Genomic DNA, 11913 nt, shown 5'->3' with positions numbered 1-11913 from the left:
TCTTCAGTCTCATCAAGATCCTGGCAAAAACCTTTCACCCTTTACGTGTTTTGCAAACATAATGCACTTGTTTTTTTTTTAAGATAATTTTTCAGTGTTTTAACCTTTATTAGACAGTTTGAAGTAGTTAGGGACAGAGTGGACATGGGGAGAGGAAGGGGGATTTTTGCAAAGCTGAATTTTATGTATCAAATAAGGTTAGGTAATGTTCTGTTACCTTACAGTTTTTTTTTTTAAATAGGACACAGTTCAAAAAGGTTTACAGAAATAATTGTTTATTTCAGAACCAAAGCAATCAACAACACCTTGTATTTTAGCGTTACAAAATAAACATACTGTAATATTCCATCATGTCTAGGGTTAAAGTAGTGTGTATTCCCCTGAAGACACTCAATTAATTCACACCATTTTAGGCGTCAACTTGATGTTAGGAAAATGACCCAAAGTAGCTTGTAATGTTTTAACAAAATCAATATCTAGAACACCCTAAAAATGATACATTTGACATAGCGTGCCTCAGACAATATAAACTAAATGTATATAAAGTCTTCGAAAATACAGCAACACTTGTTTCATAACAGATCAAAAACAAAATGAAGTGTAAACAATTGCAAATTCTTCCATCAAAAAATTGAATTTAAATAATAATAAATTAAACGCCTTGTAAATTATAATAGGTATGCAGGTTATTTTCCCCCAAAACTTAAACTACGCATTAATGCTTTCTGAAAACACTGTTGTAAGCACGTCCTCACGATTCTGGTTCAAGACATATTAGAGGGTTTAAGAACATTTGAACTACCTCTTTGAGGGACTGGTCAGACCAATCTAAAAGGACAATGAACCTATTCCAGTTCCTGATGGAGCTGTAATAGGCGTAAGTGGCCACTTAACTTGTTTCTTACCTTTTTAGTTATAATGTTCTCCCAGTGCTAACAAGGCAGGCATTCACATTCAGGCATTTTACAGTGAGCACACAGAACACAGTTGTTTGGTAAAGACACTTTTCATTACATTTAAACAAAAAATAAAAACTTCAACCTAACTGACTTCCAAATATAATAATATTAACATTCAATTGGTTAACACCATGTCTGATAGCGCCAACCTTGGAGCTTTCCAGTACAAACCAAACGTTCACAGCAATGTACTGCATGGTTGGTAAGTAGCACTACCCAGATTTCTATCAAATTACTGTCTGAAACTAACATAAACCAGGGTCTGTGCTGAACAAATAAATAGTCAAAGTTGACATTTTACCCCTGAAAGCCTTCATTATCTACTGCCTAGCTAGCCCCTCTGGAAACACTGATGTCTGATAAACAAGACTGTGCCGTGTTATTATGGTTCACTTATGCAACAGGTGAACTGCAAAACCCTCCCTGCTTAAGCTCTTACTTATTCTGTGGCCTGTAACTCTGTGATGTGTTTGCATAGACGTCAAGACTTCAAGCAGACAAAACAGCTTGAAAGCTCACTGAATAAGGACGATGACGCGCACACACACGTGCGTACACACACACACACACACACACACACACACACACACACACACACACACACACACACACACACACACACACACACACACACACACACACACACACACACACACACACACACACACACACACACACACACACACACACACACACAATTATAGAATAAAGTCTTGTGCACACTTTTACAGCTTCCCCAGTATTAAGTACCTGAGGGGACTTTACGGCTGCTAGGTAGGAACCCTAACTTGGTCCCGGGCCTGTAACCCTCCGGCTCGGCGTACATGGTTCTGAAGGTCAGGTTGATGCGTGGACCGCGGTCGTGGTATTCTTTAGCCACTGTATGCTGGTGGAGACAAAGAGAGAGATAAAAGATATATTTTACATGTACACATCAAATGTTTAGATATATTTCTGCATCGGCAATATACCAACAAATCAGCACAGGATATTTTATTTCTGATAAGAGGGAGGGATAAGAAATTCCTTTATCTGTCCCTCAGAAGGGAAATGTACAGCAACACAAGGTCAAATCAAAGGATTAGTATGTGAAACTGGTGCAGGTTGCTCTTCAGCAAACTTGTGAATCTGATATTGTCTTAACAAACTTCTGAATTAAAGTTAAAAAATAATATATATATATATATTTTGATACAAAACATCTAGTCTAGTCTGGGTGGGATGCTCGTGGTGTAGTGGTTAAAGTGCCCGGACATAGAGGCTCAGTCCTCAAAAGCAGCAGACCACGGGTTCAAATCTGTGTAATTCCCCTCTTTGCCCCATTTCATCTCTGTCTCTCCAAACTATCCAATAAAGCATAAAAATGCAAAAAAAAATGCAAAGAAAATATGCAAAAAAAACATAGTCTAGTCTACTGTATGTGGTCAAAAGTAAAGAAAACTATTTAAACTGAAATGAGTAAACCAACAAGTAGAAGAATCAAGCAAAGAAGACCCTATCAATAGTCCTGAGTTTCCTAAACACGAGGGTGTTTGTATTTAGTCGCGGACCTCTGCGCTCCATACCAAAGGTCAACCTCAAAATGTGACGACATTCACCGTTTTCGTAACATTTGACATATGGGTCAAAAGTTAAAAGTCTTCACTTATGTAAAAACAATGCTAAAATGTCTTCAGGAAAAACCCAGATATTAAGTTTTTTTGTATCAATCGAGTTCAACTCATGTCTGTCTGTCTGTCTGTCTGTCTGCCTGCGTGCGTGCGTGCGCCCGTGTTTCTGTGTGTGTGTGTGTGTGTGTGTGTGTGTTGTCTGGGTTTGAAGTGGAAAATTAAGCAAACGTTTAAAAAAAACCTTACACTTACCCTCCCATCACCTACATGTCAAAAGATTAGGTGAAAGGTTTTCGTATCTGCAACCAATGCAGAAATAACCCTTGATCTAATTTTCTTAAAGAAATGAAGGACTTAAGCAGAATTGACGGGTTTAGTTAAATATTTTAACACTATGTAGCTCCCAAACCTTTTCTTAACTAAGCCTGTTTTTTTTTTAATTAGGTTGACTGGAACTACGGTGACAGAGAATTAATGGATGGTGTGATCTTCTTTCTCTGGCAAGATCTTTAAAGGGGAGATTAAAACTTTTGTTGAGATTCTCCGGGAGGCGTCGCCATAAAACACCTGTGACCTTAAACTCAAACCTTTTCACTGTCTCTGTAGTTATCACTCCCCCCCCCCCCCCCCATGCCTTGTTAGTTTGACCTACTTGTTTCAGTGCGACAATATAGCATAGATCACAGGACATCTCGACAGAAGCATATAACATATAAAAAAGGCTAAAACTGTGCCTAGCTTTCAATTAAATTCAAGGGGGGTTCATTTAGAGATAACATCGCAAAAGCAATTGAGAAAAACAAAGAAAAATGTCAGAAATTATTTCTATTATTTTTTTTTAAGTACAGACACAAGAATGTACAACTACTTTAAATTGCAAGTGCAAATGTACAACTATAAACTAAAGAAACAGATGTATAGTTTGTGCGTGTGTGTGTGTGTGTGTGTGTGTGTGTGTGTGTGTGTGTGTGCGTGTGTCATAAAAACAGTATATCTCAAAAGATACTAAAGCATATCTTCTTGCCTTCTCCTACAAAACATTTGGTCATCATGTCATTCAAACCAATGTGTGACATGACAATATTCTGACTGTATGCCGATACATTCTCCACACTGCCCGGATCCCAGTGTCCATTGATTGATGATTTTAGTATGAGTCACCATTTTGCCTGCGTGGGCCCTAACCCTTCACCCTTACAATAGATTGGAGGGACTAACCTGCCAGTCGTCTTGTGTGGCTCCGGCCATCAGCAGAAGGGTCCCGTGACTCAGAGGAACCCGAATCCGCTCCACATAAGTGTAGTCACCATTCTCCTCCTAACGCATAGACATAGAGTAAAACACAATGTATACACACACACACACACACACACACACACACACACACACTCAATATATATATACAGTATATAGTACATTGTACCGTCACATAACCAAACACACATGAAAAGCTCATTTGAAGGCACATTATGTTGCACGTCAATCATGACTAAATGCCAACACAACTCGTCTCCATCCTGACTAATGAAGTCTGCCTCCCTAGAAGTGTATAACTTAACACTTGAGATAACAGACCACAGGCCTTTAAATGCTCTGCTCAGTCTAAACACATTAGTCGACTTAAGCCTTCTGTCTTTGTCCTGTATTTTCAGTACCTCGCCTACGCTGCTGTTCTGCACTCCACCACTCTCAGCCATGTTGCTACAGTAGCTACAGTGGGCCCCCTTTGTTTACATGCCAGTTTACAGAGCCTAGGCTGTGTATTAACAATTGATTTTTTTCAGCGCACCCACAGTACGGACAGGTAGCGGATTAAGAGGAGGTATTCACTGATTTTGACAAAAATACATTTTGACAACAAGAATTAGTGACTGCACCTTTAAGGGCCCTAATAGTATATAAACAACTTCCTTTTGTAATGCTGTCTAGTCGTATTGTAAGAATGGACACACTGTATATCTGCACCATTGCTAAGTAACTAGCATCTTCTCACCGGTGGCGGCTGCTTGCGGAGGTTGAAGACTCGTGTGTCTCCCAGACTGAGGGAGGCGATGGTGGGCTTGTCCCCCAGCGAGGCCTCGTCGTCGCTATGCCAACCGATACTGTCATGGCCGTCGCGGTAAAGGTTACAGAGCAGAGAGTTATAGCTGCGGCCGCTCACTCTCTCCACCGCCTCACGGAGGGTTAACAGCAGAGGATGCCACTGGACGATGGTGGAAACAGAAAGAGAGTTCAGAAGATATTCAAGAGAATCATTTTTTTCTTTACAAAAAGGTGCTACGAGGAACTTTTAGATATTTCTAAAACAGTCTAATTTTTCCTTTGATGATCATGAAGGACATGTAACAGCCAATGAGATCATCAGTGCAAAGATTGCTATTTTTATGTAGTTTTTTTTAATGCCTTTGTCATGGGTACGCTCACCCAGGAACTACAGTTGGCGTAGTAAAAACACTTTTGTCCAAAGGGGGAGCAAGAATGAACTCAAACTGAAAGTTACTCGGAGCACCTTTAACTAGACAGCAACACAAAAAGCAACAAAGTGAAACAATCTAAAGTCTAAACAACAAAGATACAACATAAAAAAACCAATGTGAAATATAGAAGAAACACACTGCAGGAAAAAACATTGTTGAAAAAAGGGCTGTACGCGAAATCTGTTCTGTGAAAACCTTTGACAACTAATATGTTTTAAAAATGAAATAAAAATGTTTTAGTTCTGGGTTCAGAGCTGCAAATTAGTTCGATATTGCAAAACATTAATTAAAAAAAATCTGAAAATATTAAATACTAAAAATTATTATTTTAATGCAAGTAATCAACTGATAAAGTTTCCTGATGATATCTATAAGTATAAGAATTCAACCAGTTCACCTGCAGTGTCTCCCCATAAGAAACACAACATGGAAACTAATGCAAAGTAAATGCTTTGATAATATGTGTGGACGGAAGGTTTAATAAGTTTATCATATAGTACCTGCATGTTAGCATCCATGGTGGAGCGAGCGTACGTGTAGGGCAATTCTCCATACCAGCATGTCAGCCTGGGCTCGTCGTATGCCTCACCTGCACCAACACAGACAGAGACACACACACACACACACACACACACACACACACACACACTTAAATGTTAAACGTTAACAACACACATGTACAATGATTGTCTGCTTATCATCACCAGACTCTATTTCTAGCAGATGGTGAGGCAAAGGTAAACATCTATTTATGATTCCTCTCCGTCAGTTGGTCTTGGTGTATCACTTTTTCACTTGGAACAATCCGATCTCTTCCAAGAACCAATTCTCGGTCATTAGTGTATTTTGGCCGGCGATCTGGTACGAGAACACAGTGAAACCCAAACAAACTGCCCGGACAGCCATCGCTTTTTATGGGGCTGAATTATTCAGGCAAAGCTCTGAAGCTTGTAGTTATAAATAAGTGTGGGTCGTTAAGCAACTTTCAAAAAGCCTTATTTCTCTCTCCATGAAGAGATGCTATCAGAGGGAAAAGATTAACAATATATTAATTCATCATAGGGTCCAATTTCAGAGTTGGTTGGAAAAACTGAGTCAAGACAGGATTAATAACAGAACATAAAGTAGCAGAGGAGAATGGTAAAGCGTTATCATTATTTTGCTACTAGTTACCTCTCTAATGGTGTGTATTAAAGGTCATCTAGTAGTGAAAAATGTACAGAAGCTACGGTGGCCTTCAAGGACAAGAAGCTAGTTACTAAAGATGGCATCATCCACCACTGCCTCAAGTCTTTCCATATCAAGTGATGAGGTGAAGATGTATTTAGTTATTTATTCTATAGAACTTCTTCTTCCTCTTCAAACAGGTGCATTTCACACCCAATATAAATAAAAAAACGCGTAAGGTCTTTAAGTTTGTCCGTTCTTTGCTACTGTAGAAACGCGCCCCGCTCCTACGTTCATATAAAATGCTCATTATAATAGAATAATTTTTTTCAAGAAATTATACACTAATTATATACTTATGAATATTATATATTACATTTCTACCAAACCTGAAAAACGTGAATTCCGTTGAGACACTGTACTGTACCTTTAACCCAAATGTCAAGTGGACATTGTTGACGAGGTCTGATGAGTGATTGATTGACATTACACAACTATTGTCAAGTGTTTAGAAATCATCTTGCTCACTAGTCTTCTCCATGCTGTGTGTGTGTGTGTGTGTGTGTGTGTGTGTGTGTGTGTGTGTGTGTGTGTGTGTGTGTGTGTGTGTGTGTGTGTGTGTGTGTGTGTGTGTGTGTGTGTGTGTGTCTGCTACGGAGCGATCGCAGAGTTACACACACATGAGGGACGAGGGCCAGCTGAGAGAAAGGCCGATTCTGTGGCAAACGTGTCTGGCTGTGGCTCAACACTGTACAGTCTGTCTGGTTCACAATGTGCGACTTATTCTTTACTTTATAAGGAAACGTGTTGTTGTCGAAACACCTGCTTTCACGAAATGAAACCTTTGCACAACTTACACACGCGCTCGCAGAGACACGCCAGTAAAGCCTGGTTAACATTTCGGTATCTTGTTTTACAGGTCGTTGAAATAAGTTCCATGCTATTTGTTAAGGACGTTATTAGCTGTGTATACTATAAGTATAGTTTCCAATACTTACATTGTGTACATCGAATGCAAACAAATAGGGCATGTGTAGTACCAATCAATTACCAATCACTATGCAAATCGAGATGCACACTGAAAATGTCTCAGTGTCATTATATTGGTCAAATAAGTCATTTAGAGGATTTTGCAGCCTTTGCAGATATGTGCACAGTCTTCCTTATCTTTATATGAACCACAAAAGTTCAACACTGCACAGCAAAGCAGCTGTGTGTGGGGTAACCAGACAGCTACTAGCCCTTTCAGACTATGTAATCTTGAGCCCCTGGTAGTACCGACCCGTAGACTGCACATGATGGGACCCACCCTGTCTGTAGTTGGTCTTCTGGGACCAGGGAAGTTCTGCCAACAGCGAACTGAACATCCAGTCCGCCTCTTCTTGGGGAAGAAACCCAGGCAGCAGCCGCAGTCTGGACGGGTGAACAACAAAACACAGACACAGACAGAGACACAAACACACAGACACACACATTAGGGATGTTGTTCTGCTAATTTACTTGTTTTTCAAGCTGTTGTTCGTTAAGACTGGTTAAGGCCTTACTTCCTTTATTACGTTCAGATTAAGGAAGCAGACAGCAGTTTATGTTATAGGTCTTTTTGTTTTGATGGATATTTATTTCTTTACTCATTCTTCCACTCCAATTGAAATATTTTCTCTACACTTTCAAAACCTTGTGAAGGAGTTCAGAAGTTCAAACCGTTTTAGACCTTTTTGCATTACGTCATCTCAATGACTTAAAACGTAAATGAAATGTTCTGGTTGTGCAGTATGCTATATATACATCCACACTATTGTACATTCAGTGTCTATTAAAACATGAAGTGGGCAACATGGTGTAAGAGGAATGACATCCGCTGAGAGTTATATAAACTTTTGCTTGTGGGATGACTGCCATCTAGTGGACATAAAAGCCAATCACATATTTGACATTTATCATCTATCTATCTATCTATCTATCTATCTATCTATCTATCTATCTATCTATCTATCTATCTATCTATCTATCTATCTATCTATCTATCTATCTATCTATCTATCTGTCTCTCACTCACTCACTCACTCACTCACTCACTTACTTGGACACTCCTGATGGTCCATGGCTAATCTCATGATCACCTGCCTGTCTGTCAAGAACAAAATGAAGTATGTCAGTATGATAATCAACATGTGCAGAGTGTACAACCATATAACAAGCAAAAAACATTACGAGATCAAAGACAGAAACACATTTAAAGTTTTAACTGTAAAATGAAACAATACGTTGATAGAAATCCATCTGGTGAAAGAAATGTGTAACTTACTCTATCACCTTCTCTGGTGGAACAACTCTAATTGGCTGCATGAAGAAAGACAAACGGAGAAAGAGTGAGCATTTCCTTATGACAGTTTACCATGTTGTTAAAGTTAAGTTAACTTTCTTTATTGGTCAATACAAGGTACATTGAAATCCGTTCTTTGCATATCCCCTCTCAAGTTACCAATCTTCAGAGGGGGTCAGAGCGCAGGGTCAGCCATAGTACATCACCCCTGGGGCAGTTTGGGATTAAGTGTCTTGCTCAAGGACACAATGGTAGAGATGGTGGGCACAGTAGATGTAATACCAGCCACCACTAGTTTTACTAATAAGACCCTCCTGTCCGGTGCCGGGGATCGAACCAGCGACCTCATGGTTACTAAGACCAATTAAATAACCCCAAATTTCAATGGTGACTTATTATTTTTAATGTTTTTTTCTTCTCTACCTTGGTGGGCTGGTGAAACTCAAACGTATTGGGAGTTTTCTGAGTCCCAGATCCCCAAGAAGCAGGAGCTGGGTTGACACTTTTGGATTGTTGGTTGTTTGGCACCGCACCTGGTAAATAAAAACACACAATAAGAAGACACACATTAGAAAGAGTCATATTGCACATTAAAGTACCAGTAAAGCAAATGAAAGTAGACAGAATTTTAGAGCACTTATGTCACAGTACACACAGCACTTTATTTCACAATAGCTACACATTAACGATTCAAGACAGTACCACAGTTTGCATTAATAACTTAATTGACCTGCTGGTGCCGAGTGTTTGGGCAGTGGCTTGGCCCAGGAGCCCTGGACTCTGGCGCGCTGGCGTTTATCCGACATCACATCACATCTGCAGAAGAATCAAGCTTTCATCAACATGGAAACCAATGCTCAATTCTTTATAATATGTTTTATTGCAAACTTTTTATTTACACTATTTTTTTTTCACCTGCCTTTAGTTATGTTCTCTATGTGTGTGCTTATTGTGTGAACCATCAAACCACTGCAAACTCCTTGTATGTGTGATGAATGTACCTGTACTGGCAATAAACCGGATTCTGAATCTTCTGTCTATTTCGTGACTTTCCTTAGGTCTATTTTCATATACGGTGCAACTCTGCATGTGCTTTGTAGTTTGTCTGCTTGAAATATATTTATCCATTCTAATACTATTCTATTTTATATTATATTCATTTGAATATAGCTTCTATATCATTATTTATTTTACTCGCAGAATCTTTCTACTGCACAGTTAGAGAGAGTTTGTGAGCAAAACAGATCATTGCCATCAACCTGTATGTAGTCTCGCAAAGCCAGACCAAACTACAGCAAGTAGTATGGTCTGGAAGCACTCCGTTTAGAGCCGTCTATTCGGGGGGAAACTGGGCTGGCCTGTTTTTATTTCTTTAAACCAATCACAATCATCTACGGCGGGGCTAACCCCGGGAAGCAGCCAATGGAGGCGTAGCGTTGTTTGCCGACGCCAGCGCTTAATAGACGCTGGCTGAAGTGGTCAAGCCAGACTAACCTGTATGAGAACTGTTCTTCAAAATCACGCTTTTTGGCTCGACCTATAGCACAAAAACCATAGCACTGACATTTAAGTTGCACTGTTGCTGACATTTGAAACCCAAAACACCAAGCCATGGTATTTTAATTTACTACACTAGCTCAGTGGTTCTCAAAGTGCGGCCCAAACATATCTGGCGGCCCGCATTGAATTATGAATTATTAAAAAAAAAAAAAAAAATTGAAACAGACGGAGGGGATGCGTCCCCCGTAACAGTAAAAACAGTACAGGGGTCGAAATGCTTAAATATCCCTCCTAAATGTTTATATTCATTCCCCAATTATTAATAATGACACCCCTACAGTGGACCGTGCCATCTTAAACTTGCGAAGTTCGGCTGGCCTCTGCCTCTCGTTGCAGACGGCTGGTCAGCCTCCCGCAGTGCAGCAGGCAGTGTAGTGGTCCCAATGTAAGTTGTTAGATAGTGAGCTTGTCAAGCCCAATACGATGCACTTTCTCACCTTCAAGGTGAATTAGATTAGGTCAAGTGTCTAAGGATGGATGCTAACATTATCTGGTTTCTAACTCTTTTGCCTAAAGTTTAGCTAACAAGCTAACGTTAGCTAGCTGCTGATAGCCATGGAACTATCTGCCTAGTTGACTGCTGATAGCCCACCCTGTTTATTTCCAATGTATAGTGTCATAATAGTTAACACTGCTGCTGCTGCATCATGAGTAGTGAGTCATACAAAAAAACACTCCAAAAGGTGATACGTTTTCAATGTGCAGAAAGTTTTGAACAATAAAGTAGAATAAATATTTGAATGCAATACAGAATGCCTCCGTGCCTTACTGATTTATATTCCATTAGATGTGTGTCAATGGGAGCTAGTTGTCTTTTCCTTAACTAGTCCACCATAAATAAATACAGAAGACACAAATTACTGCATAAAAATTAACCAAAATGCACAAAATTAAGTGTTCGAACCTCAAATTTTTCTGGGGGACAACCCCCAGACCTCCGCTTTTAATGTGTCCCCCCCCCCCAATGTTGAAATGAAACCTAGCCCTTCATTTATTAATTAAAATGTGTTAATTACACATTATTGGATGCAGACCAATACATGTAAACTTTAAAAATGCAAAGACGCTGGCCATTCGGCGGCCCCCGGTCCAATGTTGGGTTCCTAAATTGGCACTCAGCTATCAAAAGTTTGAGAACCCCTGCTAGCTGAACTAATGTGTTGTCTGTCTCGTACCTTGCATTTTTTTTAATGTATATCCTGAAATTGCGTAGCTTAGCGTAACATGCATTTCTGAAACAACCCTTTAAATACATTTTCCTCATTGATTTAATCGGATAAGTTCGTCTGTTAATTGGTCTAAAACAAAACCTTGAGCTCTTGAGATAGCTCGCTATGCTAAGTTAGCTAGACCTACTGAAAGTGACTCAAATAGACCCTTTTTTTTAAGGACACACTTAAAACAAATACCGGCCTGTAATGTTGAGCCAACTCTTTGTAAACTTACCAAAAAATGCAGATAAAACGCGAAACTACAGCCAACAGAGAAGAGACAACTCTGCAGAATCTACAACGCCTGTGATTTGACAGCCATGCCGAGTGTTACAGAAAAACAATTCCTACCCGGAACAGCGATGAGAATACAAGGTTCCGTATTTTCTTCGTCTCAAATCTTTGGTTAATGTAGTGTATTGTAGATAAATAAATGTATATGTCCATCCCCTTGAATAGTTTTAAGTTACTTGTCCGTCTTTATGTCAGTATTTCTATTAAGTGATGGTTCATACACTGATTCTCTAGGCTACTATTAGTTCATTGCCAGGTACATTTACACATACAAGGCATTTACCATGCTCTGATGCTGCAATACACAGAGCG

At 39.5% G+C, this 11913-nt stretch overlaps 1 protein-coding gene across 1 annotated transcript; it reads right to left on the bottom strand.

The window, feature by feature from the left end:
* Positions 1-271: 271 nt before the first annotated feature.
* On the bottom strand, positions 272-11635 carry alkbh3 (alkB homolog 3, alpha-ketoglutarate dependent dioxygenase). The gene is made up of 10 exons (XM_080028000.1): positions 11543-11635; positions 9267-9352; positions 8960-9069; positions 8519-8553; positions 8294-8341; positions 7523-7626; positions 5547-5635; positions 4563-4772; positions 3788-3886; positions 272-1845 (listed from the first exon to the last, which is right to left on the bottom strand). Exons 2-10 carry the CDS (start codon positions 9340-9342, stop codon positions 1702-1704), a joined length of 915 nt encoding a protein of 304 aa, XP_079884126.1. The 5' UTR covers positions 9343-9352; positions 11543-11635; the 3' UTR covers positions 272-1701.
* Between the last annotated feature and the right edge of the window lie 278 nt (positions 11636-11913).

Source organism: Ammodytes marinus (genome assembly GCF_949987685.1).
Source record: "Ammodytes marinus genome assembly, chromosome: 5".
NCBI lineage: Eukaryota > Metazoa > Chordata > Actinopteri > Uranoscopiformes > Ammodytidae > Ammodytes > Ammodytes marinus.
This window is presented reverse-complemented; position numbering and strand designations above follow the sequence as displayed.